This window comes from Callithrix jacchus, chromosome X (assembly GCF_049354715.1).
Source record: "Callithrix jacchus isolate 240 chromosome X, calJac240_pri, whole genome shotgun sequence".
NCBI classification, from domain to species: Eukaryota; Metazoa; Chordata; class Mammalia; order Primates; family Cebidae; genus Callithrix; species Callithrix jacchus.
In genome coordinates this window covers 149,381,586-149,406,435 of record NC_133524.1, presented here as the reverse complement: position 1 = coordinate 149,406,435, position 24,850 = coordinate 149,381,586, and the positions used below count along the sequence as shown (strand labels likewise).

The 24,850-nt window shown below is 55.2% G+C and overlaps 2 protein-coding genes across 6 annotated transcripts; both read left to right on the top strand.

Annotated features, from left to right (window-relative positions):
* Positions 1 to 1,462: 1,462 nt before the first annotated feature.
* Positions 1,463 to 21,777, top strand: HAUS7 (HAUS augmin like complex subunit 7). Of its 3 annotated transcripts, none has more exons than XM_008990068.5 (10): positions 1,463 to 1,582; positions 2,754 to 2,869; positions 6,573 to 6,640; positions 8,601 to 8,662; positions 12,069 to 12,160; positions 12,569 to 12,727; positions 12,853 to 12,952; positions 13,459 to 13,671; positions 14,650 to 14,764; positions 21,530 to 21,777. In XM_008990068.5, exons 1-10 carry the CDS (start codon positions 1,475 to 1,477, stop codon positions 21,598 to 21,600), a joined length of 1,104 nt encoding a protein of 367 aa, XP_008988316.1. In that variant the 5' UTR covers positions 1,463 to 1,474; the 3' UTR covers positions 21,601 to 21,777. The 3 variants fall into 3 exon arrangements, with proteins under 3 accessions (XP_008988316.1, XP_035143896.1, XP_008988315.1); XM_035288005.3 differs by having other exon boundaries at positions 13,447 to 13,671; positions 14,650 to 14,719; XM_008990067.5 differs by having other exon boundaries at positions 13,447 to 13,671.
* TREX2 (three prime repair exonuclease 2) lies at positions 21,609 to 24,850 on the top strand. Of its 3 annotated transcripts, none has more exons than XM_078363615.1 (2): positions 21,609 to 21,691; positions 23,858 to 24,843. In XM_078363615.1, the coding sequence occupies exon 2, from the start codon at positions 23,892 to 23,894 to the stop codon at positions 24,600 to 24,602; it is 711 nt and encodes a 236-aa protein (XP_078219741.1). In that variant the 5' UTR covers positions 21,609 to 21,691; positions 23,858 to 23,891; the 3' UTR covers positions 24,603 to 24,843. The 3 variants fall into 3 exon arrangements, with proteins under 3 accessions (XP_078219741.1, XP_035143898.1, XP_035143897.1); XM_035288007.3 differs by lacking the exon at positions 21,609 to 21,691 and adding an exon at positions 23,319 to 23,366 and having other exon boundaries at positions 23,882 to 24,850; XM_035288006.3 differs by lacking the exon at positions 21,609 to 21,691 and adding an exon at positions 23,319 to 23,366 and having other exon boundaries at positions 23,858 to 24,850.

Here is a 24,850-nt window from a genome sequence, read left to right as displayed (position 1 = left end):
CAGGGGCTGGTTTCTTCCCAGTCCTCAGGAGCAGAGGCTGTGAGGAGGGGGAGGGTTGGGGGAGGCCGCCACACTGCCGTGGTTTCTTCCGCCAAATTCCCCAGTCCTAGGAAGGATCCACAGAAAAACCCACAAGAATTTGAATGTCTGAGCTGGGGCTGTGACTGAAATGAAATTTTCTAAAAAGAAAGAAAGAAAAACAAAAAACAAAAAAGAAGGGAAAAAGCTTTTTTCAAAAAAATCCCAAAGCCCCTGACAGCCCTCAGCTTCCAGAAGGGCCTGAGGTGGCAGCCACATGAAAGGACGGAGAGAGACCTTGAGGCACGCTGCTGGGCCCCAGGCTCCTGCCCATGCCCTCTTCCCAGGACAGAACGAAGTCCCCTCCTGTCACTTGGATGATTGCAGTTGCCTCTTAGCAGGTCCCTGGGTTTCCCTGACTCTAGACTTGTCTCTGTGCACAGAGGAGGGGCAGATGGGCTCCTGGGCACAAGCCACCCTTCAGCTTCTTCCTGCGTTGCCCAATCAGCATTCAGCGAGCTGGCGGCTTGGCAGGTCTGGGGGAGGAGGGGCTGCCATATTTCATTGCAGACTCATTGAGTTTGAGGGGGCTGAGGGTTGTAGAAAAATCTGTAAGTAGACACGGTAGGAAGGAGCCACAGATAGCCCCGGGAGCCGTGAGGGGAGCAGGGCCCAGCAGAGATTATATTAGTGAGCATTTACATGGTGCTTTGCATGTGCCAGGCCATAGGAATTATTACTGCCTGCCATCCTCTTTAGCATCCCAGTGGGGTAGGTGCTCTCATTGGCCCCATTAGGTGAGGGCAAAGAGGAGCAGAGAGGTTACGTAACCAGTTCAAAGGCACACAGCTAGTGAGTGAAATTTCCCTCAAACTATAGCGTGAGCATGGTGAAGAGAAGACAGCCCCGCGCTGGGAGAGGGCGCCTCAGTCCCAGCTCCATTCTGCACCCAAGGCACCCCCTGGTTTTCCTGGGAACCAGGGTCCCCTTAGTGGTGGCCCAGGAGAACCCGACCAAGGCGGGAGCGCCCCCTCCTGGAAGAGCCTCGCTTCGACGCGTCATCACTCCCGGCCGGCGGCAGGGGCGACGACAGCAAGGCCTGCGTCTGAGAGCCAGCTTGGCCGGCTGTCCCCGCCCGCTTCCCAGTGTCCGCCCCGCCCGCTTCCCAGTGTCCGCCCCGCCCGCTTCCCAGTGTTTGCCCCGCCTCCTTCCCCGTGGTCCTGCCCCTGGGTGGTGCTGGGGCGGGCGTGGGGAGCCCGGGAGCCAGCCTGGCGGAGCTGCGGCCCAATGGGAAGGGTAGCTGGGGGAGGGGGCGGGCCGAAGCCGTGTCCGACTGCAGGGTGGCCCCGCCCCACCCCGGCGCAGGCAGGTGGGCGGAAGAACACTGAGCATGATTGGCGGCCGCGCCTGCCTGTGAGGCCAGGGCGTGGGCGGGGCGCGGCTCGGAGCGCGAAAGATGGCGGGGCACGACGCTGGCTGCGGCCGCGGCTGCGACGACTACTCGAAGGACGAGGGCGACAGCAGCGTGTTCAGGGCGGCTGTGGAGGTGTTCGGGAAGCTGAAGGTGCTGCGGGCCCAAAAAGCCACTCTAGGGCGGGGGACCGGTTAAGGCACTGCCTTAGGCCCGGGTAGGCTTGCTGCGGAAGTCGGCGGCACCACAAGGCCGCCGTCGCTGGTTCCGGCTGCTCCCTGTTCCCCCGCAGCAGGGGATGCTGGTGGATCATTCATCTTTGCTCTTTGGGGTGCCGCAGGCCTTCGCTCTTGCTGTCTCCATGGCCCGTGCCTGGCAGTTGGGGCCAGCGCCGCGTGTAGAACTGCAGTATCCGGGCTGGGCGCTCGCAAATGCAGACACTGAGGACGCAGGCCTGGCCTCAGGGATCTTGCGGGTCTGGGGGGAACAGATGGGCTTGTCTCTCTGTCAAGTCAGCGAGACTGGGGCTTGGTGTCACTTGGTGTCAGATGCCAGGGGTCTAGCCTCCAGAAGCCCTCTACAGCGCCATGGTACAGAGCCCTCACTGCAGCAGTGACAAAAGCTGGCCCACAAGGTCAGGGAGCTGTCCCAGGTCCCCTCGGCCTGCTCGCTCCTCCCCGCAGCCACTCTCCTCATCCTGTCTTCGACTGGCTCAGTGGCCCCTCTCCCTCCCTCCCTTTTCCCTCAGTCCTGAAGCCTAGGGCTCTTTCTAAAGTCTCAGGTCTCAGTCTCAGGTGTTGCTCCTACATCCTGCTGCCACAAGAGCCCAGAGTGGGAGCACTTGAAGGAGGTGGGGGCCACATGCCGTGAGAGATGTGGGGTTGAGACTTGGGGGACTTGAACTCTTGGCAAGATGGCAGGACGCGGGTAAAGGAAAAGGTCCTGGGAGCTTGGAGGTGTACACCGAGGGCTGGCGTGGTGGCTCACACCTGTAATCCCAGCACTTTGGGAGGCTGAATTGGGCAGATCACCTGAGGTCAGGAGTTTGAGAGCGGCCTGGTCAACATGGTGAAACACCGTCTGTACTAAAAATACAAAAATTAGCTGGGAGTGGTGGTGTGTGCCTGTAATCCCAGCTACCTGGGAGGCTGAGGCAGGAGAATTGCTGGAACGCGGAAGGTGGAGGCTGCAGTGAGCCGAGATCACACCATTGCACTGCATCCAGCCTGGGCAACAGAGCGAGACTGTCTCAAAAACAAAAAACAATCAAAAAAACACGTACACTGGGCCCTTCAGTGAATGCTGCTTTCCTTTCCTCGCTTAGGACCTGAACTGCCCCTTCCTTGATGGTCTGTATATCACAGAACCAAGGACAATTCAGGAACTGCTGTGCAGCCCCTCGAAGTACCGCTTGGAGATCCTGGAGTGGATGTGTACACGGTAATGTATCAGTTTTTTCCTCTTCCCACCTGGGGTATGCATGGGTGCCATGCAGCCCCATCTAGGAAGGTGGGGTTTGTGGTTACTTGAGTAGCTTCCTCCCAGAGGGCTCCACCCGCTAGCCTGCAGCCCTGTGAGAATAGCTGTGTAGGTAAGAAGTGCTGGTGACAAGACATGATTGAACTGGGGGCAGAGTGGCCCCTGGCAGTGCTGAGCTTGGCCTCAGTGTTGGCCTTGCTTTAACTACGAGTGTGGAGGTTCAGGACTGGCAGGCGTCTGAGGAATGTCCCACTCCAGTCCTTTCATTCTCAGACTGGGAAGCCAAGGGTCAGGCTGGATGTCTTTGGCCTTGCAGTGGAGGAGTGACAAGCACTGCCAGGGCATGGGCTCCTGCCTGGGTCTCAGCTGGCCAAGTGGCCCTCATACAGTGTTGCCTCTTGTCAGCTTCTGTGCCGTGACCTGTTTCCTGGTCCTCTGATGCCTTTGGGTCAGGGTGTAGCATGGTGTGTGCCTGGCACCATACGAGGCCCATGGTGACAGGGCGCCTTCCTGAGTGACGGCAGAGGAAATGATCCAGAGTGTCCCATGGCCAGGGAAGACATCCTTGCCCTGGTGACGCAGTCCCTGAGCTGAGCATCTGCCTCACAGCTGTGGATGGAGAGCACAGGCTCCTGTGGGATTGGGTGTATGCCCAGGCAGTGCTCTGGAAGGGCTGCGGTCTGCTGGTATGGGAGCCTCTTGTGAGGCCAGGCCTGGGCCTCCCCCTCCTCAGCCTGTGGCCTTCCTGCCCATGCTGCTTGAGGAATGAGCCTGGGTGGGGAGGCTGGCAGTAGAGCAGCGAGGTGCCAGCTTGTATCCAGCCGGTCTGGCCTGCCAGGACCAGGGACATCAGCAGGACGTCCAGCTGGATACAGGCTCCCAGAGGAAGGAGGAGACGTTTTTGTGTTTGGGTCTTTGCCGTTCTAGCAGTGTCTCCTGCCTCTGCCTTCTAGGCCCTTCCTCAGGCCCCTCCTCAAGCCTCAGCACACCAGCTCCTCGCTTCATAACTTTTTGCTCTTGCTCACATTGTTTCCCCTCCTGGAAGTGCCCTTCTGGTCTCTGCATGTCGCACATACTCCTATACAGCCCTCAAAGACCCAACTCACAGGGCCCATCTCCTTTTAAAATGTTTCCTGTTCCCAGGGCAGAATGTGTTCCTCTTCTTCTGGATGCCCACAGCCTCTTGAGCCCTCAGCCTGTGGGTGCTGTCTTGGTCTGCTGTCATTTCTGGCTCCTAAGTGTGGGAGCCGCAGCATGGTGTTGACACGTAGCCAGGGGTTTCTCCAGGCTGCACCTGTGTGCCATACCGGGTGCTGCAGATGTGAGTGGGTGTCCTCAGGGAGCTGGGTATTTAGTGGGCATGAAACCTGGGGTCGGGCAGGAATGATGCACAGCACTGCAGTCTGAGCTGGGTGCCGTGGATGTTAGCAGGGAGGAGGTGGCATATGATCTGGGAGGAGGATGGGTAACGGCGGGGTGCTCGTTTGGACAGGAGCAGGAAGCTGAGGTGTGGGAGAGAGCTGGGTAGCGGCAGCCAGGTTGGCAGCTCAGGGCAGCTCCCTCAGAGCCTTGCCTGCCGTGCCCAGGTCTTCGAGCTTTATATTCTGGGCAGGGCAGGCATGGGACCTGGGAAGGGACATGCTGAGATTGGTATTTTGGTAAGGTGACTCGGGGTGCTCTGTGCAGATGCATTTGGAGGGCAGTGACTGCAGGCAGGGAGACTAATACCCCAGGGAAAGACAGCAGGAGCCCGGCATGGAGTGGCAGGCGACTTGTCTGGCAGTCAGTGCTGGCCCTGGAGGGACTGGCACCTGGCCGGGGAACCTAGTAGCTAGGGCAGGACTGGAGGTGGCTGGGTAGAGTGTGGTCGTCTTGAGCAAGCTCCCAGGAGGCTCTTGTGGGAGGGGTGCGGATGCCCGGCTCAGGTGGAAGCTGGGGCACTCCGGAAACTGGGGTCACCTGCTGGCCAGAGAGGGACAGGTGGGAGGCCAAAGCCACACTCCTCAAATGCTTCTACAGGTTAAGTGTCCCATATCTGAAATGTCTAGGGGCCAGAAGTGTTTCAGATTTCGATTTCTTCCCTAATCTGCAGCGCTCCAATGAGCGTTTCCTTTGAGTGTCACATTGGCGATCAAAACGTTTTGGATTTTGGATTCTGAAGCTGTAGTGCTTCTGTAAATACCAGAAACAGAATCCTTTTGAAAAGCTGCCAGGGGACAGATGACGGCACTGTCTGATTTCAGCTTGGCAAGAGTTCTTAGGCCTTTTGAGGGTCCTCCAGGAGAACTGGGTGGATGGCAGTTTGCCTCCAAATTTCTCATTGCCTTTCTTTGCCCGGGGCCACACCCTGTCAGCCCTGTTTAGGGCCGCCTTTTCATCTCCTCCCGGTACAGCCTGAAAGCTGCGCCTAGTGTTGGCCCTTGGTGTGGGGTGGGGCAGAGCTTGGAGCCCCGGATGGTGGAGGTCAAGGCCCTGTGGGTTTCCTGGGGGCCTCCAAGGCCTCCAGCACTTTCCTGTTCTTGCTCTTGAATGACAGCTTTTACTGCGTGTTCAGGGGATTAGTGTGCCCGGCCTTGCGCAGTGCTGGGTGAGTGCCCCCTGCTCCACTGGGTCTTGTGCTCAGGGACGTTCCTCGTGACCCCTCTGGCAGAGCCAGTCTGCTGGTCACTCTTTTCCTTCCCCAGTCCTGCTTGCGCAGACCCCACCGTTGTCTTAAGAAGCCATGGAGGCGGGGGTGCGGCAGTCCTGGGAGCAGCCACCAGCCCTTTTCCCACCACACGAGTCAGCAGGCCCTAGCGTGACAGCAATGGCGGGGTGTAGCCAGGCTCTGGCAGCCTGGTGGAAAGCACCTCCTTCTTGTTTATGGAAGGCTGCTGTGGCGGCAGGCACCTGGGGCTCCCTGGTCAGAGCCTGTGGCCCCAGTGGTTGCAGTGATGTACCTGGGCCTTAGTGTCATACTGGGCTTGGGGCTCGGGGCTGGTGGTGTAGGACCTGGGCTGTGCTCCCCTGAAAGAGCAGACCCAGTGGAGGGCTGAGCATTGTGTCACCTGCGGTGCATGTCTGCACATTGTGCAACTTCCTCTCTTCCATGCTCTGTGCATCTGGACCTGGTTTTGCCCACCACATGGCTTTTAAGGTGACATGCTTCTGAGCGGCCCCTGCATGCGGCAGTCCGTGCCCAGGGTGATGAGCCTTCACTGGATTCTGTCGTAGCAGGAGCCCCCACATGGCTGAAAGTAGGCCTCACAAGCCTTTTCTGCAAAGGACTTGGTGGGAGGAAACTGCTCTACCCCGAGGAGCTGATGCCCACCCAGGTGAGGCTAGGGAGGACACGAGGAGCCCAGGGCCAGCCCTCAGAGCCCTCCTGCACCGCCATTTCAACGAGGAGCCCTGGGTGCTGGCGGCCCCTCTCCACCTCTGCTGCAGCCGTCTTGTTGTTATTGTTTTGAGAATAATTTTCATTTCAGTGTTTAGATTCACATTTCTGAGGAAAACTTTCTGGAGTATTCTTTTTCTAATAATTCATGGCCATGAAATCATGACATGAAAGTAACCATTTGAAAGTGAGCAGGTGCACAAGGAATTCAGTTTTTCGCGTGCATCTAGAAGCCTGGGGGATTCTCCAGCTGTCTGCGGCCTGACCAGCTTTGCTATTTCCCTGCAGGATCTGCCCCTCGCTGCAGGACAGGCTCAGCTTGCTGAAAGGGATCCCAACAGAGGTGAAGATCCAAGGTAGGTGCAGTCCTGGTGCATCCTAAGCTTGTCCATAGCCTCCTTATTGAGTGGTGCGTGTTTCATTGGACCGGTGTTGTCCTTAAGGTGGCGCACATGGTGTGGGTGTTGCCAGTCCCTGTGGTGCTGGTGGCCAGAGACAGATTCTTGCCTATGCCACCAGTGGTTCCGTCTCCCTGTGTCAGTGGTGTATGACCCGCTGTCTACAGGTGGCATTTCTGGGGGCATGCCTGTTGCTCTCCAGTGGGGCTTGTCTTGTAACCTCTGTTCCATCACTTCTTGAAGTAATGAGTGTTGGATAAAGGTGAGCAAAATTGCAGTCCCCAAGTTGGTATAATGTCAAAGGTCAAATTTTTCATGGGCCTTTGTCCGTTCTGGCCACTCCGGGGTGGATAAGCTGGACCCTGGAGTCCTGATCTGGGCCCCAGCTGGTGTAGCCACATGAATTATTTGGGGCCGATTGTCCCGTGCTGAGTGGGGCCAGGAGAATGCAGTGTTATCTTGGAATAGCCAGTGTGCTGCACTGGACAGGGGCGTGTCCCTTTTCCCCGGAGCTGCTGTGCCTGGCACATTCCAGATTCTCTGACCCACACCAATACATGTGCCACCCAGCCCAGCCTTAGCCCTGATGCCGCCACTGCCAACCCCAGTTTCCTTTCCTGTCAAGTGGGGATGAAATCTAGCCTTTGCCCATCATGGGAATATACTGTCAGGCTTGTCAGAGTGCGGGTGGGAAGAGGGCGGGAGAACCCTCCATGCACCTGCTAGCGAGAAGCACCGGGAACAGCTGAGGGCTGAGTGGTTCGTGGGGGCTGGGGAATGGTGGTGCTGTTGACTTAAGACGGCAGGAAGGGTAGAAACCAGCCTGGCATGTGTGAGAGGAGGAGCATGTGGGCAGGGTCCCAGTGGGCTTGTGCGTGGCCGCTTGGAGGCACAGCGAGGAGGCTGGTGTGGTTGGAGGGCAGGGAGGGCAAGGAGTGAGGTGAAAAGGGGATGGGCCAGATCAAGCCAGGCTGTGTGGGCCATGGAAAGATGTGGGCTTTTATTCCGAGGAAGGCTGCATTCTGCCATTGGCTGTAATGAGACCCCTAGCCCGCGGTGCTGGGAACAGGGCACCTGGGGAAGAGGCAAAGAGAACAGCATGGGGCTGTTGCAGTGAGTGGTCCAGGTGAAAGTTTGGAGGGCAATGCAGGAGGCAGTGCTGGCCAGATCTGGATTTCTAGCGTGGCTAGGGTTGGCTGGACTCGCTGAGAGGAAGAGAGGGATCCGGGAGGACTGGAGGATGTAGGGTTAAGGGCAGTAGCGGAGCAGGCTTGCCTGGGTGTGCAGCTGGCATTTGTGGTGGGCCTGGGGTTACTGATTGCTTCCCCACGGACTCTGCTTACTTCTGGCAACAAACCCTCCAGGACTAGGTGGAGGGACAGGCCTGGCACTGGCCCCAGGCTTTCTGGCTCCAAGTTACTGAGAAAATGCCCTGGGTGCCCTGGCAGATGTGGCTGGATGGTTTGCAGTGTGCAGGGCCCCAGGCTCCCCACACATGAAATGGAACAAGGCCTACCACCCCCAGGGCTGCCAGCAGATGAGAGCAGATGATGGCATGAAGGGCCCTTAGTACATAGCCAGGTGGGAGTGGTGGTTCTGTTTGCTTTGGCCTTGGGAGGTCTCAGAGAAGGTGGCACATGGTGCACCCTGGAGGTTTCCTGACCCCTGTCCACTCCCCAGACATTGGGAGAGCCTCGGGTACAACCCCTCATTTTCAGGCAAGGAAGCTGATGCCCGGAGATGGGTGGGGCCAGTCAGCAAGAAGCAGCATTAGCACCTGGGTGCCTTCTGCCTGCCTCCTGGTCCACCCTGGTCTCCTGTCCCTGGTTCAGCCTGTGGGTGATGGGCTTCCTGGGTGTCTGTTGTCCCCTGCCATCTGGGAGGTGCCTGCCGTGATGGGCTCTTTGTGTTTCAACAGAAATGACAAAGCTGGGCCATGAGCTGATGCTGTGTGAGCCAGATGACCAGGAGCTCCTCAAGGTAAGAGGGCCCCTGTCTGTCCTGCAGATGACATGCATACTTTCCACCCTGGGTGGGGGACCTTGTGGTGCTGGCTCACATGGGAGGCTTTTCCTCCCCTAGTGCCTTTGAGGTTCCTCAGGCCCCAGGGTGGGCCGGGGTGCCCAGGCAGGCTGCATATCTAGGTATCCCTGGGGCCAGGACTGCTGGGATTCCCTTGGGTAAAGCCTGCTTGTCCCTGGGGCACAGTGGGGAGGGCAGGTCTTTGTCTTCTGATGACCAGTGGGATGGAGAGTGTCTTGTCCTTGGTTGATGATGTCATTCTTGCCTGGTACTGTGCCAGTCATTGTCACAGCCACCCTCGGCATCAAGGGAGAGGGCAAGCAGCTTACCTGAGGTTGCACGGTGGCAGTCAGGCCTCACATCCCGGCGCCTGGCTCCCACGCCCTTGGGGCCTGTCTGGGAGTTTCTCCTGAGGCCCCTTATCTACTCTGAGATTGGTCAAAGAAACCCTAGCCCCCACCTTAACGTTTCTAAATTTTGAAATAATTGTTTTCACTCCATGATTATGAGTAATGCTGCTATGAACATTGTTGCATATGGTTTTTGACTGAACATGTTTTTTTTTTTTTTAAAATATCTGAAGAGATTTATTCATGTGACTGATGGCCTGTGACACAGTCCCAGGAGTTCCTGCAAACATGTGCCCAAGGTGGTGGGGCTATAGCTGGGTTTTATACAATTTAGGGAGACATAAAACATCAGTCGATACATGTGAGATGCACATTGGCTGGTTGAACACGTGTTTTCAGTCCTCTTGGGTGTATAGCTAGGAGTGGGATTGCTGGGTCACAGCGTCACTCTGTGCTTAGGCTGTTCCAGTACAGTGGGGGAGCTTCCGTTCATACTTGTCCTTGCTGGCACTCGCTAGTGTCCGTCTTCTTGATTTTGGCCACACTGCTCGGTGTGAGGTGGCACCTCATGGTTTTTATTTGTATTTCCATATGGCCAATGATACGGAGTATCTTTTTGTGAGCTTCTTGGCCATTTCTGTATCCGCTCTGGAAAAATGTCCACACTCATGTCCTTTGCCCACTTTTTAATTGGGCCACTTGTCCAGTGAGGTTTTGTTGTTGTTGTTAGTGGCAGTTTTAGGTTCACAGCAAAATTGAGCAGAAAGCACAGAGATTTCCCACAGGCCCCCTGCCCCACACATGCACGGCCTGTCCCGCCGTGGACACCCTGCACCCGGTGGCTCTGTTGTCACGGTTCCTGAAGTAGCATGGATATATCATCATCTAAAGTCCATATCCAGGGGGTCTTTTGTCCTGTGGCTGGGAGTCCATGGTTTTTCACGTACCAAGTAGTTCTCTGGACATTTTGGCTATTACCTTGGCTCTGGGTCTTGCTAAATTGTATGGAGAATGTATTCTCCATACAATTTATATTTGTATAAATCTTTGTGCTGTAGCAGGCACTTGACCTGTTTAGGTTTAAGCAGCAAGTTCAGCCTCCTCCTGCCTCCTGCCTCCTGCCTCCTGCCTCCCACCTCCTTCCAGCATGGGCTCTGTTTCCACAGCCTTTGCCTGGCTCTTCGGATCCCCCCCGCCCCCCGTGTGTGCGCCACCCAGTGCTCAGCCTGGGAGTTTTTGCTGGGTTCACCAAGATTAGATCCACCCATGCACAGGTGGGCCTGAGCCCAGGTGTTATAAACAGATTTGTGGGGTCGCTTTCTTAAGCTGTTTCCTCTCCACTCTCTCTCCAATACTTTCTAGTTCCCTGGGGCTCCACTTTTTCTCTCCTCCAGACATAAACCACCCAATTCTGTGATTGTGGCGGCACAATCAGCTCCCGGTGAGTCTGGAATCCTGGTATTCCTCCCTGACACACCTGCCCTGCCGCGGGCGCTCTGCACTTGCTTTGTATTTCCACATTTGCACTGAGGCAAAATGTACTTTACATAAAATCTACCATGTCAGCTATGAAAATCAATTTCCCAGCAGGCCTGTGGGAGCTTGCCTCTTTTAAAAAATTTTTTTAGAAAAATGATGGTGAAATACGCATCACCATTTTCAAGCATGTGGTCAGGGGCGTGAGCACATTCCGGTGCTGTGCAGCCACCGCCGCCATCCAGCTGCAGAACCTGTTTATCTTCCCCAACTGAAGCTTTGTCCTCAATTAAGCCGCGTTCATGCATGTCATTTAGTGGTCTTTAGTACATTCACAATGTTGTACGACCACCATCTCTATCTAGTTCCAAAATATTTTCCTCACCCCAAAAAGAGACCCTGGACCACTGTGTAGCCACTGCTATTTCCCACAGGTGAATGTGGGAATACGCGGCCTTCGGTGACTGGCTTCCTCACTGAGCACATGGTTTTCAGGGTTTGCCCATGTTACAGCAGTGCAGAGCAGGATTGCATTCCTCAAAGGAACTGGAGAATTCCACTGGCATTATTGAGATCTGGGGGGTAAAGGAGGGAGAAAGGAGCTACAGATTTAAGATCATTAGGTAGGGTCATAGCTTGGAGTCCTGAGTTTTAATTGGGAATATCAGTGTGAGCCCCCAGGCTTCAAGCAATCCTCCCACCTCAGCCTCCTAAGTAGCTGGAGTCACAGGCATGTGCTACCACACTCAGCTAATTTTAAAAATTTTTGTAGAGATGGATTTTACCATGTTGCCTGAGCTTGTCTGGAAGTCCTGGGCTCAGGCGATCCTCCCACCCCATGGAGTTGGCCCTTTTGACGTGGTGAGGCAGGTGTGGCTGGGGCCTTTCTGGAGCAGGCATAGCCTCTCAGGTCCTGGGGCTCATCGGCGAGCCTCCTCCTTTTTCTGGAAGGAGGAAAGAGCTGTGCTTCTGGAAGCCTTGAGCTTCTGGCCTGGTGGCTCCTGTGGGAATCCCACTCACCTTTCTGGCAAGTCGGGGACTAAGTCAGCGCCTCAGGAGCTGCTACTCTGGGAGCCTGGTCCTTCCGGGCTGGAATGCCAGTCCCCTGGCTGGAAAGCAGACCACCTCCCAACCCCCCTGTCGGCTTCATCTGTTCCCAGTTGGGTGGGTGATCCATGGAGGAGAACAGGCGTTGTCCTGAAGGCGCCACTGTGGGCTGTGGGGTGTGTCTGTCGCAGCTGGCCCAGCAAACCATGCTGTCAGCTACATGACAGACACACGCTCCCATCTGTTTCTGTAGCACTCAGCCCTTTCCGGCGTGTGGGGCCAGTGTCATTACAGGCCAAGGCGGGGACTGGGCAGGGAGCACTCGCTAGTCCAAGACATCACCGGCCAGGCACAGGGGCATCAATGTACCAGGCCCCTCCTTTCCACTGGCTCCTGGCTGGGGTGGCATGTGGGGGCAGGGGCACCAAGGACAGCTGGCATTGACCTGGCTTAGGTGGGACCAGTGAATGCCTGTGGCCCTCCCTGCCCAGGGCTGTGCCTGTGCCCAGAAGCAGCTGCACTTCATGGACCAGTTGCTCAACGTCATCCAGAGCCTGACTGTTGGGCGCTCCAGTTGCTCGAGGTAAAGGCCCAGGTCGGCAACCTTGGCAGGCTTGTCTTGGTCCTAGTTCTGAAGCTGGTAGGGGTTGGGATGTCACTCCCTCTCTGGTGCTGGGTTAGGTGGGACACCCTCCTTGGGTATCTGGCCAGCCAGTCAGGCGCCAGGCAGTGTTCAGGCAAGGGGTGGCTGTATCCCAAGGGTGCTGACTGCTTCCCAAGGCCTTGGGGGTGAGTGTAAAGGTGGGCTATGGGGCTCAGAGCATATGGGCCAGGCACAGAGGAGGGTGAGCACCTAAGGCGCCCCCTGGGTGGGCGGATAGGTGGGCTTTTTGGAGGAGCCAGAACAGATAGGTGGGGCAGGATTCTGAGCAGTGTGGCTCTGTGCCTAGCCCCATGTGCCTCTGGGGTCTTCCCTGTGGGGCCTTTGCAGCCTGATGGAGCACTTCAAGGACACCAAGGAGAAGAATGAGGCCTTGCTGGGGGAGCTCTTCTCCAGCCCCCACCTGCAGTTGCTCCTGAATCCAGAGTGCGACCCGTGGCCCCTGGACATGCAGCCCCTCCTCCGTAAGCAGAGTGAGAACTGGCAGTGGTATGTGCTCCTCGAGGCCTCAGCAGCGGCACCCTGGCCTCCTGTCTCAGCCCCGGCTGCTCAGTTCTGTCACCGCAGACACCGCTGGCAGCGGGAAACTGCGAGTGTCCCCTTTCTACCTGCAGGGCCAGCGCCTCTGCCAAGTCTGAGGAGGAGGAGAAGCTGGCGGAGCTGGCCAGACAGCTGCAGGAGAGCACCGCAAAGTTGCAGGCGCTTAGAATGGAGGTGAGGGTGCTGGCTCCTGGGAGGGGGGGCTTGAAGGCAAGGCCCTGCTTTGTCACTTCCTCCAGAATATGAGGCTTAAGCAAGGTTGCTTGTGCGCTGGGCCTGACACGTTCTAGAATGCCATGGTGCTCAGTTCACATGGAGGTAAGAGGCAGGTGCTGTGGCTCTGGGAAGGGATTAACCTCGGGTACTGGGCGGTGCCCACTCCTGAGCACATTGCCTTGTGTCTTGCCGCATGTGACCCTCCTGGTAGCCCCTGGTCCGGCCTCTCTTTGATCCCAGAGACCGGGACCCACAGGAGAGTGAGTGACGGGGCTGAGGCTGGGAGCCAGAAGGTCTTGCTCTGGCTTCAGTTGCTCCATACACCTCCCCTGTCTCCCTGTTTCTGGAAGCTTTCTTCCTTGCCATGACTGTGCGGTGTCTGGGGTGAGGGCTGGTGACAGCCTGGCTGGCAGGCAGGGCAGCCTTGAGGGATTCTGCCTCTGACTTTGCAGTACTTTGCACAGCACGAGCAAGGGGCCACTGCGGGTGTGGCCAGCGTCAGCACCCTAGACCAGAAGCTGCGTCTGGTCACCTCTGACTTTCACCAGCTCATCTTGGCTTTCCTCCAAGTCTACGATGACGAGCTGGGCGAGTGCTGCCAGCGTCCCGGCCCTGACCTCCACCCGTGTGGCCCCATCATCCAGGCCACGCACCAGAATCTGACTTCCTACAGTCAAGTAAGGGTCCCCTTCCCTTTCCACCCCCCTCCCCTGTTCACTCAGACTGAGAGCTCATACCCTGCTTGTCCTCAGGGGCCTCAGCAGCCCCTGACAAGGGACTACAGGGCCAGACCAGGGGCTGGGAAGGGCTGGGCTGGGCCCCCTGTGGACCAGTGGCGTGGCAGGGCTCTGGGCCATCAGTGGGCTGGGGCACGTGCTGCTTCTGGTCTTTGGACCCGCCCGTCTCAGCGGGCAGTAGCTAGGCCTAGATCTGGCATGGGATCCTGCGTGTCCTGGCCTTCAGCTGATGTCCCTGTGTTGGCCTCACTGTTTTCACGTTATGCTCCAACATAGCAAGGTCCATTCATTCTTGTATATGACCAAGAACTGTGCCAGACAGGCAGACAAATGCCTGCCTGTCTGCCTTCGAGCCTGCTCAGACAGGACGGGAGGAAGCGGGCTCGTCGATGTTTGCTTGTCTCGTTGTTCTGCATGTGGGATCCCCAGAGGCCTAAGAAGCTGGCTTTAGTTACGACGTCTACAGTTGCTGTAGGTGTGACTCTGCCCTTGGCTCAGGGGTTCTGTGATGTTTATTTTGATTTTTAAACTGAGAGGCTCCAAGCCTTCTAACCTATGACTGGCCACTCCTGTGAGACTCCCTGATCAGGGGTGGTGAGGCCACAGACCTCTCCTGTCCATTTTTCTTGGGACATTTATTTTCCCACCCTGCCAATTGCTCGGGCTGGGAGGACACGCAGTGCTGGCTGGCATATCCCTAGGTACCGAAGGTTACCAGAGTGACATGATAGTGTGGCCTCCCCACTGGGCCAGAAAGAGGGGACTCAGGTTTGAGAGTTCTGATTGGTGACTTTCCAGCTGGGAGTTGTGTCCCTCACCCTTGGCTGTCTTTTGGGTAAGTGGTACCTGATCACTGTGAACACAGGTGGGAAGCAGGAGACGCCATGGCTAGGTCAGGCTTCCTCCCTCTCTCTGCAGCTGCTGCAAGTGGCCCTGGCAGTCGCTGACACGTCTGCGAAAGCTGTGGAGACTGTGAAGAAGCAGCAGGGTGAGCAGATCTGCTGGGGCAGCAGCAGCTCCGTCATGAGTCTAGGTTCGTGGCCACCCACTTGCTCCTCCGTCTGGGGCTGCCTCATGTGCGGGCTCCCTTTTCTGTGTTCCACTAACCCTGGGGGAGCATGTGGGGACTGGCTCCTTCTTTTGTTTTTCATTTTCGAATGCATGTTTTCCTTCCCTTGAAAACATGCTTTCAGTGGTTTATCAAATAAAAACACTCATCGTAGAAAACTGAGATAACCCAGTAACAGAAAATGTGAAGCAAATGATAGCAAATGTCGGAATGGAATAGTATTTGGCTCATACCTATAATCCTAGCACTCTGGGAAGCCGAGGAGGATGGATCACTTTGAGCCCAGGAGTTTGAGACCATCCCGGGCAACATGGCAAAACCCCATCTCTACTAAAATACAAAAACTAGCTGGGCACGGTGGCATGCACCTGCAGTCCCAGCCACTTGGGAGGCTGAGGTGGGAGGGTCGTTTGAGCCCACAAGAGGGAAGTTGCAGTGAGCTGAGATCATCCCACTGTGCTCCAGCCTGGGTGACAGAGCCAGCCTCTGTCTCAAAAAAAGGAAAAAGTTACTTAAGGAAAATGGGAAAATGCTTATAATGAGGGCCATCTTCCCAGAGTTGATTTTGCATGTGGAGTGAAGTAGGGTCAAGTTACGTTGTATTATATGTGGATACACATTTAATGGGAATCTCTTTCTCTCATTGATCTACAATCCCATCAGTCTTCTTAATTATTAAGTGTCCATACATTATGTGTGGGTTGCTGGGTTCTCCTCTGTTCTGGTCCCTTTTTTTTTTAACTATCCCTCCACCAATATCACATTTCAGTGGCTAAAAAATAAACCCACAGGAAGAAGGTAAAGCCAGTTTTCTACCTCTTCAGATTTATGTTTTAAATAATAACTCTACTGAATTATAACTCATATAACATAAAATGTACCCTTTTAAAGTGTACAGTTGCATGGTCTTTAAGATATTCACACAGTTCTGTAAGCATCCCTTCATCACTGTCTTAAGTCCAGAAGAAACCCCATGTGAACAGCAGCCACTCCCTATCCCTCCCTAGCCTCAACTCCTGGCAACCACATCATAGAGACGCTGTCTGTCTCTATGGATTTGCCTGCCTGTGCTGGGCATTTCCTAGAGATGGAATAACAATATGTGGGCTTTTGTGTCTGGTGTCTTACACTGAGCATAAAGTTTGGTAAGCACTATCCATGCTGTTCATTCCTTCCCATTGCTGAACAATATTCGATTGTATGGATATTCTACATTTTGTTGTAGTTGGTAGATATGTGGATTGTTTCTACTTTTTGGCTATGTACATTGTAAGTCTTGTGTGGGCATATTTTTCTTTTTTTTGAGACAGAGTCTTGCTCTGTTGCCCAGGCTGGAGTGCAGTGGCACGATCTCGGCTCACTGCAACCTCCACCTCCTGGGTTCAAGCGATTCTTTTGTCTCAGCTTCTTGAGTAGCTGGGATTACAGGCACCCACCACCACGCCTGACTAATTTCTGTACTTTTAAGTAGAGATGGGGTTCACCATGTTGGCCAGGCTGGTCTCGAACCCTAACTTCAGGTGATCCACCCACTGACCTCCAAAAGTGCTGGGAACCACCACACCCAGCCTCTTTAACTCTGTTTTTTAAAGTTATTTTTTATGGTCACCCTTAGAATTACAGTTATTATCCTAACTGCAAACAGTCTAGGACCAAATTAATTTCAGTAGTATACAGAAACTTTCTCCTTTTAAAGCAAAATATGTTAGTGTTAGATAGTTTTAATTCCCTTGTTTCTTTACCACTTTTTCTTAAAGTTTTTTTTTTAAATATATGATATGTATTTTATATATTTTTTAATTTTTATTTTTATTTTTTATTGCATTTTAGGTTTTGGGGTACATGTGCAGAGCATGCAATACAGTTGCATAGGTACACACATGGCAGTGTTTTTTGCTTCCTTTCTCCCCTTCACCCACATTTGGCATTTCTCCCCAGGCTATCCCTCCCCACCTCCCCCTCCCACTGGCCCTCCCCTTTTCCCCCCAATAGACCCCAGTGTTTGGTACTCCCCTCTCTGTGTCCATGTGTTCTCATTTTTCATCACCCGCCTATGAGTGAGAATATGCGGTGTTTCATTTTCTGTTCTTGTGTCAGTTTGCTGAGAATGATGTTCTCCAGATTCATCCATGTCCCTACAAACGACATGAACTCATCATTTCTGATTGCTGCATAATATTCCATGGTGTATATGTGCCACATTTTCCCAATCCAGTCTATCGTCAATGGGCATTTGGGTTGATTCCAGGTCTTTGCTATTGTAAACAGTGCTGCAATGAACATTCGTGTACATGTGTCCTTATAGTAGAACGATTTATAGTCCTTTGGATATATACCCAGTAGTGGGATTGTTGGGTCAAATGGAATTTCTATTTCTAAGGCCTTGAGGAATTGCCACACTGTCCTCCACAATGGTTGGACTAATTTACACTCCCACCAACAGTGTAAAAGTGTTCCTTTTTCTCCACATCCTCTCCAGCATCTGTTGTCTCCAGATTTTTTAATGATCGCCATTCTAACTGGCGTGAGATGGTATCTCAATGTGGTTTTGATTTGCATCTCTCTGATGACCAGTGACGATGAGCATTTTTTCATATGATTGTTGGCCTCATATATGTCTTCTTTCGTAAAGTGTCTGTTCATATCCTTTGCCCACTTTTGAATGAGCTTGTTTGTTTTTTTCCTGTAAATCTGTTTGAGTTCTTTGTAAATTCTGGATATCAGCCCTTTGTCAGATGGGTAAACTGCAAACATTTTTTCCCATTCTGTTGGTTGCCGATTCACTCTAGTGACTTTCTTTTGCTGTGCAGAAGCTGTGGAGTTTCATTAGGTCCCATTTGTCTATTTTGGCTTTTGTTGCCAATGCTTTTGGTGTTTTGTTCATGAAGTCCTTGCCTACTCCTATGTCCTGAATGGTTTTGCCTAGATTTCCTTCTAGGGTTTTTATGGTGCCAAGTCTTATGTTTAAGTCTTTAATCCATCTGGAGTTAATTTTGGTGTAAGGTGTCAGGAAGGGGTCCAGTTTTAAAGTTATTTTTAAGTGGTTGCCCGTATAATTGCATTTAGCATCCTAACTGAAGACAGTGTATTACCAAGTTAATTTCAATTGTGTACAAAAACTGCTCATTAGAATGAAGCTGTATTAAGCTTCATTCCTTTTTACCTCCTTTGTGCTATTCTTTTACACAAAATACAACTTTAGATATTAAGACATATTTACAGTTATTGCTTTATGCAATTGCCTTATAAATTAGGAGAAAATCACAAAAGTACATTTGTACACATTTTTGTATTTATCAATGTAGTTGCATTTATTAGAGTTCTTTATTTCTTCATGTGGATTTGTTACTGTCTAGTGTTCTTTCATTTCAGTATTTCTCAGTAGTGATGAACTCCCTCATTTTTTGTTTATCTGGGAATGTCTTCATTTCTCCTTCATCTTTAAAGGCTAGTTTTGCTGGATATAGAATTCTTTTGTACTTTGAATGTGTCATTCCAGTGTCCCCTGGCTGCCATAGCTTCTGATGTGAAGCCAGCTGATGTTTGAGTCTCTTTACTTTCTTTTCAAAATTCTGTTGGTCCCTGGCTTTGGACAGTTTGATTCCAGTGTGTCTTTGTGTGAATCACTATGACTTTGTTCCGCTGGGAGCTTTTTGAATTTTGTTTCTCATCCACACTCAGCCAGGCAGTGGACAGCTCTTTCTCCTTCGCATCTTCCTTGTTCAGAGCCTCAAGATCAGTCAGAGGTGAGAGAGCTCAGGGCGTTCTCCGGTTTCTCTCTCGGGCATTTTTACAGCCCTGTGCATGCAGATGGTCTTCCATGTTCCCAGGACTGTGCCAGAGCTTTCCAGAGCCTCTGTGGACATCTGATTCTCCAGCCCCTCCTCCTGAGCTTGTCTAGTCTCTTGTTGGCCCAGCTGTGATGCATTTGCTGTCAATGTTTTCCATGGCTACACCTCCAAGCAGTGGCTTCAGGTCCCCGAGCCCTCCTTTTGGAGACTGTCTTTGGATGAAGCCTCCAGCCAGCTGTCTCCCTGGAGAGCGAGGCTTCTCACTGTCTTGGCCTCGTTACATCTTCCCTGTGCACACTGGGCACTGAGAAACCGCTTCTTGCTGATGGAACTTCAACAGAACCCTCCACTTAAAAATGTATCATAGAATGGCTCCTAATGACCACTGGCACTACGACTCTCTCCCCACTTTTTAAAATTGCTGTTAATAAACTGCTTATAATTCATGCCATCATTCCGATAATACTGATCACTGGTATTCTTAACAGTGTGCCATCTCACCTGTGACCATGGTACCATAGGACTGGTGGCAGGTCTTGCCTTACAGAAGGTCCCTTTATTGCTTCTGGGCTAAGATCAGTGTAGTATCTGTTTTTACCAGAAATGTACTCTGTGTATCCAGGCTATGTGAACTGGGCAGTGCGCTGTGTACAGGGAAGTGTCTGTTCAGTCTTGAGCCCCAGCTGCCTCGGGGGTCTGGAGAGATGTGAGGGGAGCAGGCCCAGGGCGGGCATTGGCCTCTCTTGGGGTTCTTGACTCAGCTTTCATCAATGCAGCATCCTGATTTGGCTTGAGATGAATTATTAGGCTCTAGACACACCAGAGAAAGGATGAGCATCAAATCCATGCCAAAGGCCACTTGGGTTGGTTCTTTACTTGTTCCATTTCCTCTGTGGCTTCTTGAGGGCCCTGGTCTCGATGGCCCCCCTCCTTCTGTGGGAGGCCTGTGTTTCCGTGCTGTTTCCCCTCCCTGCAATCTGCATGCCCGCAGCCAGGCTTTGTTGGAGGCGTGGCATCAGCTCTGAAGTGAGGAGCGACCAGTGTGCCTGCTGGGCTCATGCTGGGGTGTGGTCTCGTGTGAGTTGGCAGGGCCTTGGCACTGTGGGTCAGTACCACACACTGGGAGTCGCCATCTTGATCTGATGGGCCTGTCAGCGCAAGACATTGGGAGGTAGACAGGGAATGGGCGGGGAAAGTGGCAGCCGAAAGGACGGCGCAAGGGGCAGTGGGGTGCCAGGGACGGGGCAGTGGAGCAGATGGAAGCAGAAGGCTCAGGTGAAGCAGGTCTGGAGAGGTGGTGACCCCAGTGAGACCCTAGCCTGCTTTTCTCTGAAGAAAATGATGGAAATGAATAAGCAAACCTAGCTCCCAGCCTCATGAAGAGCTGGCCCCCACAGAGCCTGAGCAGCTCCCAGTTTTGCTCTTGAGGCTGATGTGGCTGGCAGCAGCCTGGGTGAAGCCTACCTTTTCCCTTTTCCTGGCCTCTCAGGGTCCATGGGTCAAGAGCTGATCCCTGCCTCACCTCCATGGAACTCCTCCAAACTGTCCTCTGGAGAGAGCCCATGGGCAGTGGGCCACTCCACCACAGCAGAGCAGGGGCAGGGCAGGTCCTCTCCCCGACGCCGGCAGCTTGAGAAGCAGGAGAGGAGGAAGCCCTGGATGAGCAGGAAATCAGCCCCAATGGACTTTCTGACACCACTGAATTCACTCAGTGTGACATGCAGACATGCCTGGACACCTGTGAAAACCCAGCAATGAGGAGACTAGAAATGAACTGAGGCTGGGATCTCTAAGAAGAGAGAGAAAAGAGACAGAAAAAGCAGCGCAGAGATCAGCGTCGTGTGGGCCCCAGGCAGCCACAGGGTCTCCAGGGCAGGGGGCGGGGGAGATGGCGGGCAGGGCTCTGGAGGAGTATAGGTGCCGAGCATGGGCAGAAGGGACCCACTTCCTGCCATCCAGAGTACAGGGGCCAGGGGCTGGGGCCAAAGCTTTGAGAGAGCCTGTGGCCTAAGAGGAGCAGCCGGGGCCCATTGGTGATGCCTGACAAGCACCAAGAGCATGGGCAGAATAGGAGGCTGGGGTGGTGGCCTAGAGGATTGGATAAGGGCAGAGGCCACACGAGGGAAAACAGTCCAGAGTAGTGCGCATTGTGGCAGGGAGCCCCTCAACTGGGATGCCGCTGGAAGCTGATGCAAGCGGGCGGGATCCTGGGGTGCCATTCCGGGTGGGCTGAGCACAGTCAGCTCAGCGTCATCCTGAGGCACACACATGATTCCTGAGCTTCAGAGTCATCCTCGGGATGGGCAGAGGATGACAAATGCTGGCTTCACAGCACTTAATGTCAATGCTAATGACCTCAACATGTGAAAGGCAAAGCATAGCTGACAGTGGGGTCATGAATGGGGAGCAGACAGGCAGGGCAGGTGAGAGGGATGATGGCCATGGGCTGGGGTTGGCACCTGAGAGGCGGCTGTGGTTTCAGCAGATAAGGTACAGTGCAGCCACCATGGTCGCCACTGGTCTGGGGAGCCCAGGCCTGAGGGCTGTCTGTGTGATGGAGTTTGTTGTTCTCTGCGCTGTGTTATCCATCTGGCTAATACTGAGTGTGCCATGTGCTGCCCCTGGGGCTCAGGTGGCAGGGGACAGGTGGGCAGGGGCACAGCCACACAGCTGGCTCAGCAGACCCTGGCTTGGGCCTCAGAAACTGTGCTGCGGTTGGTGTGAGCCAGCTCAGGGCTCTCAAGCTGCTGGCCTGGCCCCCACAGAGCCTGAGCAGCTTCCAGCTCGGCAGTGCCTGTCCCTTCTCTGCCGTCCTGGTGGTGCCTGGGGCCCAGGGAAGACCAGGTGAGGAGGACATGTAGCCTGGGTGGCAGGCAGGAGGCACCTCACCTCTCCGCCACGCTCACTTTCCTCTTGGCATCGTTTCTTTCCTCTGCAGCTGCCAAGATGAATGAACTACTGGAGAAATACAGAGTCTTCAGGGATGGCCCACGCAAAAGCACAGGATAGTGGGGGCAGGAAGCCCTCTCCTGAGACCAAGTTGGCCGAGGAGTGATGAGCGTGGCAGCAGAAGCCCTTGCAGCCCCACGTTGTGCTCTCAGCAGGGACCTTTGGCCCTGTTGGGGAGGGAGAGACAGATGGGCGGTTTGATTCAGACACAAAGAAAACCTGTTTCTAAGCAGTGGACTCCAGCCTGCTTTCTGCTTCTGTAGCTCTGCGTCTGTTTCCTCCCATCTGTCCTAAGCTGCTCAGGTGACCCAGGTCTGGGCAGGCTGGTTGCGGCCCTCCTGTCATCACTCCTCCCTGCTGCTGCCCGCTGTGTGTTAGCAGAGACCCCACCACTACCTCCCCCGACTGGCCTCAGGGTCCTTCGCAAGACTCACCTGTCTGCCGCCCTCCTTGAGTGCCCCTGGATCCCGCGAGGGGTGCCTGTTTCCTCCTCCTCGCTACCCGGCGCTCAGCTCTGGGCAGGGGAATTCAGCCTGACTGGTTGTCCAGGAAGCTGCTGTGTGGACTTCCCAGGGTGACCCAGTATCTCTCTGAGCAGTGTGCCTGTCACGGCTGCCTCCCTCCCTCCGAGCACTGGAACAGGCACAACTGGTGAGGCGTCTGCCTCCTTGGGCCCATTGTCACACCTGCTGCTGCCCACCCCACCCTGCTCCCTCCTGGCACCGACTCTGCTTCACCAAGGTCCCCGTGTACACACATGGCAAGGAGGCCAGGAGGAGCCAGGTGCCAGACCCCCTGCAGCCCCGTAACCTGACGCACCTCCAGCCACCACTGTGAGATGGGAGGCCAGGCACGCCTGTGGTCACCACTGTCAGGTGCACCATCAGCTTTACAGGCCAAGGGACTCCTCTTGGTTACCTCTCGGTGCCCCCAGGAGGGGGCTGGCCCTGCAGTGCACCGACCACCAAGGGCTGGAGTGTCATGCTCTAGAATGAGGTCCTCAGGGTTCCACTGCTCCCTGGACCAGGAAGGTCCTGGTGTCCTTTCCCTGGGATGGTGTGGGTAGGGCAGGTCCCCAAGCCTGGGGTGTCGGGCTGGGCTTCACTCCTCCTGTAGTCCTGGCCCTCCCTGCCCACCCCCTAATGTTGCTCGTCCCTGGCAGGGGAAGCGTCAGCTCAGCTCCTGGGCCAGGCTCACCTCCCTTCCTTCCCAGCAGCCTCTGCTGGGTACATGGTAGATATGATGGGTCATGACGCCCTTAAAGCAGATAGCATCTCCCCGTTGCGGTGGGAAGTGAGCCTGCAAGGTGTGTGAGGAGGCGGCCCTGAGGCTGCCACATCCCTAGATTTTTGGGGATCATGGCATGTGTGGGCACCTTGTTCACACTGCAGAGCTTGCTTCATCCCCACGAGAGGCACACAATCTCCAGTGATGGGAAACTGAGGGCTGGCAAAGAGGACCTGTTGCCTTTGTGTGACTGGCCCCAGCATGGGGGAGCCACAGCCTGGCTGGGTGGAGGCTATGGCCTTCCACACTGCTCCAGCTTCCTCCCTGTGCCTGTGACCAGCTCCGGAGCCTGCATGTGGCCCAGGGCCTGCTTCCTAATCTGTAAATACGGGTCGTGTGTCCCAGTGGCTGTGAGCTATTGAGGGGGCGGTGAGGGGGTGGCGAGTGAGCCGGCTGCGCAGGTCCTGCGGCCCCAGGCCTCATTGTTAGCCAACAGGCAGCTGGGGGCGGGCTGTGGCTGCTTATTAAAGGCCGCCTGGAGCAGCCTGTGTGGCGACAGGTGCCCAGAAGCCCAGGAAGCCGGTCAGTGCCCGCCCCAGGTAAGCTGGTGTGGTGGGGTTGGTGAGGACAGTCACCCTGGGAGCCTGGGGGCAGGCAGGCAGAGGCCAGCTCCGGGCCAGCACCTGTGCCAGGGACAAGGCCAGGGAGGTGGAGCACAGGGGGAGCTGGGGCACTGCAAAGGCTCTTTCGGGAGGCTGCTTGCCTGCTTCCTGGCTGCTGCTTCCAGAGCTGGAGACCCAGCATGCTATGCCCTAGGTTCCCAGCCAAAAAGTATTCCTGGGCTGCAGGTGCCTCTCCCAATCCCTGCTGGGGACTGGCTGGGGGCAGGCAGTAGACTGCTCCGAGGCCTGCTTTTTTTTTCAGTAGGTGGCAGGAGTGGGGCTGATGCTCCCAGAGCCAAAGGTCACAGGTGCTGGGGTCCGGGGTGGCAGGAAGTGAGCCCCAGAGGGCTCAGAGCTTTGGCTAGGGGGAGGGTGGTATGCAGGAGGGCTCCCGCTCACCTCAGGGTTTGTGCCTCTTGCTCTGGCAGTTTGAGACCTCGCTATCCCCTTAGGAACATCACCATGTCAGAGGCACCCCGGGCTGAGACTTTTGTTTTCCTGGACCTGGAAGCCACTGGGCTCCCCAGTGTGGAGCCTGAGATTGCCGAGCTGTCCCTCTTTGCTGTCCACCGCTCCTCCCTGGAGAACCCGGAGCGTGATGAGTCTGGTGCCCCAGTACTGCCTCGGGTCCTCGACAAGCTCACACTGTGCATGTGTCCAGAACGCCCCTTCACTGCCAAGGCCAGCGAGATCACTGGCCTGAGCAGCGAGGGCCTGGTGCGGTGCAGGAAGGCCGGCTTTGATGGGGCCGTGGTGCGAACACTGCAGGCCTTCCTGAGCCGCCAGGCAGGTCCTATCTGCCTTGTGGCCCACAATGGCTTTGATTACGATTTCCCTCTGCTGTGTGCTGAGCTGCAGCGCCTGGGTGCCCGCCTACCCCGGGACACTGTCTGCCTGGACACACTGCCAGCCCTGCGAGGCCTGGACCACGCCCACCGCCATGGCACCCGCGCCCGGGGCCGCCAGGGTTACAGCCTGGGCAGCCTCTTCCACCGCTACTTCCAGGCTGAGCCGAGTGCAGCGCACTCAGCCGAGGGTGATGTGCACACCCTGCTCCTTATCTTCCTGCACCGCGCCACAGAGCTTCTCACCTGGGCAGATGAGCAGGCCCGCCGGTGGGCCCACATTGAGCCTATGTACTCGCTGCCTGATGACCCCAGCCTGGAGGCCTAAGCACCAGCGCCACTCCCTATGCCTAGGACACTGCCAGTGTCCACTGTTCAGCTGGCCTCTACCAACCCCGGCTCCTTTTATTTGGGCAGCCTCAAGTCTGTGCACCTGCAAGACCTTCCCCGGCTGTCTGACCAGCCACACAGCCCCGGAGTCCTATCTAGGCCCTGCTTCTGGGGCCGTGCTCCCCCAGTCAGCCTGCATGCCCAGCAGTTTGCTGTTTCTCAATAAACATTGCCAACTACTTACCC

Coding starts and splice junctions, on each gene's coding strand:
- HAUS7 (XM_008990067.5), top strand. CDS start 1,475: ATGGCGGGGCACGACGCTGGCTGCGGCCGCGGCTGCGACGACTACTCG. Junction 2,870..6,572: donor CTGGAGTGGATGTGTACACG/GTAATGTATCAG, acceptor ATTTCCCTGCAG/GATCTGCCCCTCGCTGCAGG. Junction 14,765..21,529: donor CAGCTCCGTCATGAGTCTAG/GTTCGTGGCCAC, acceptor TTTCCTCTGCAG/CTGCCAAGATGAATGAACTA.
- TREX2 (XM_035288007.3), top strand. CDS start 23,892: ATGTCAGAGGCACCCCGGGCTGAGACTTTTGTTTTCCTGGACCTGGAA.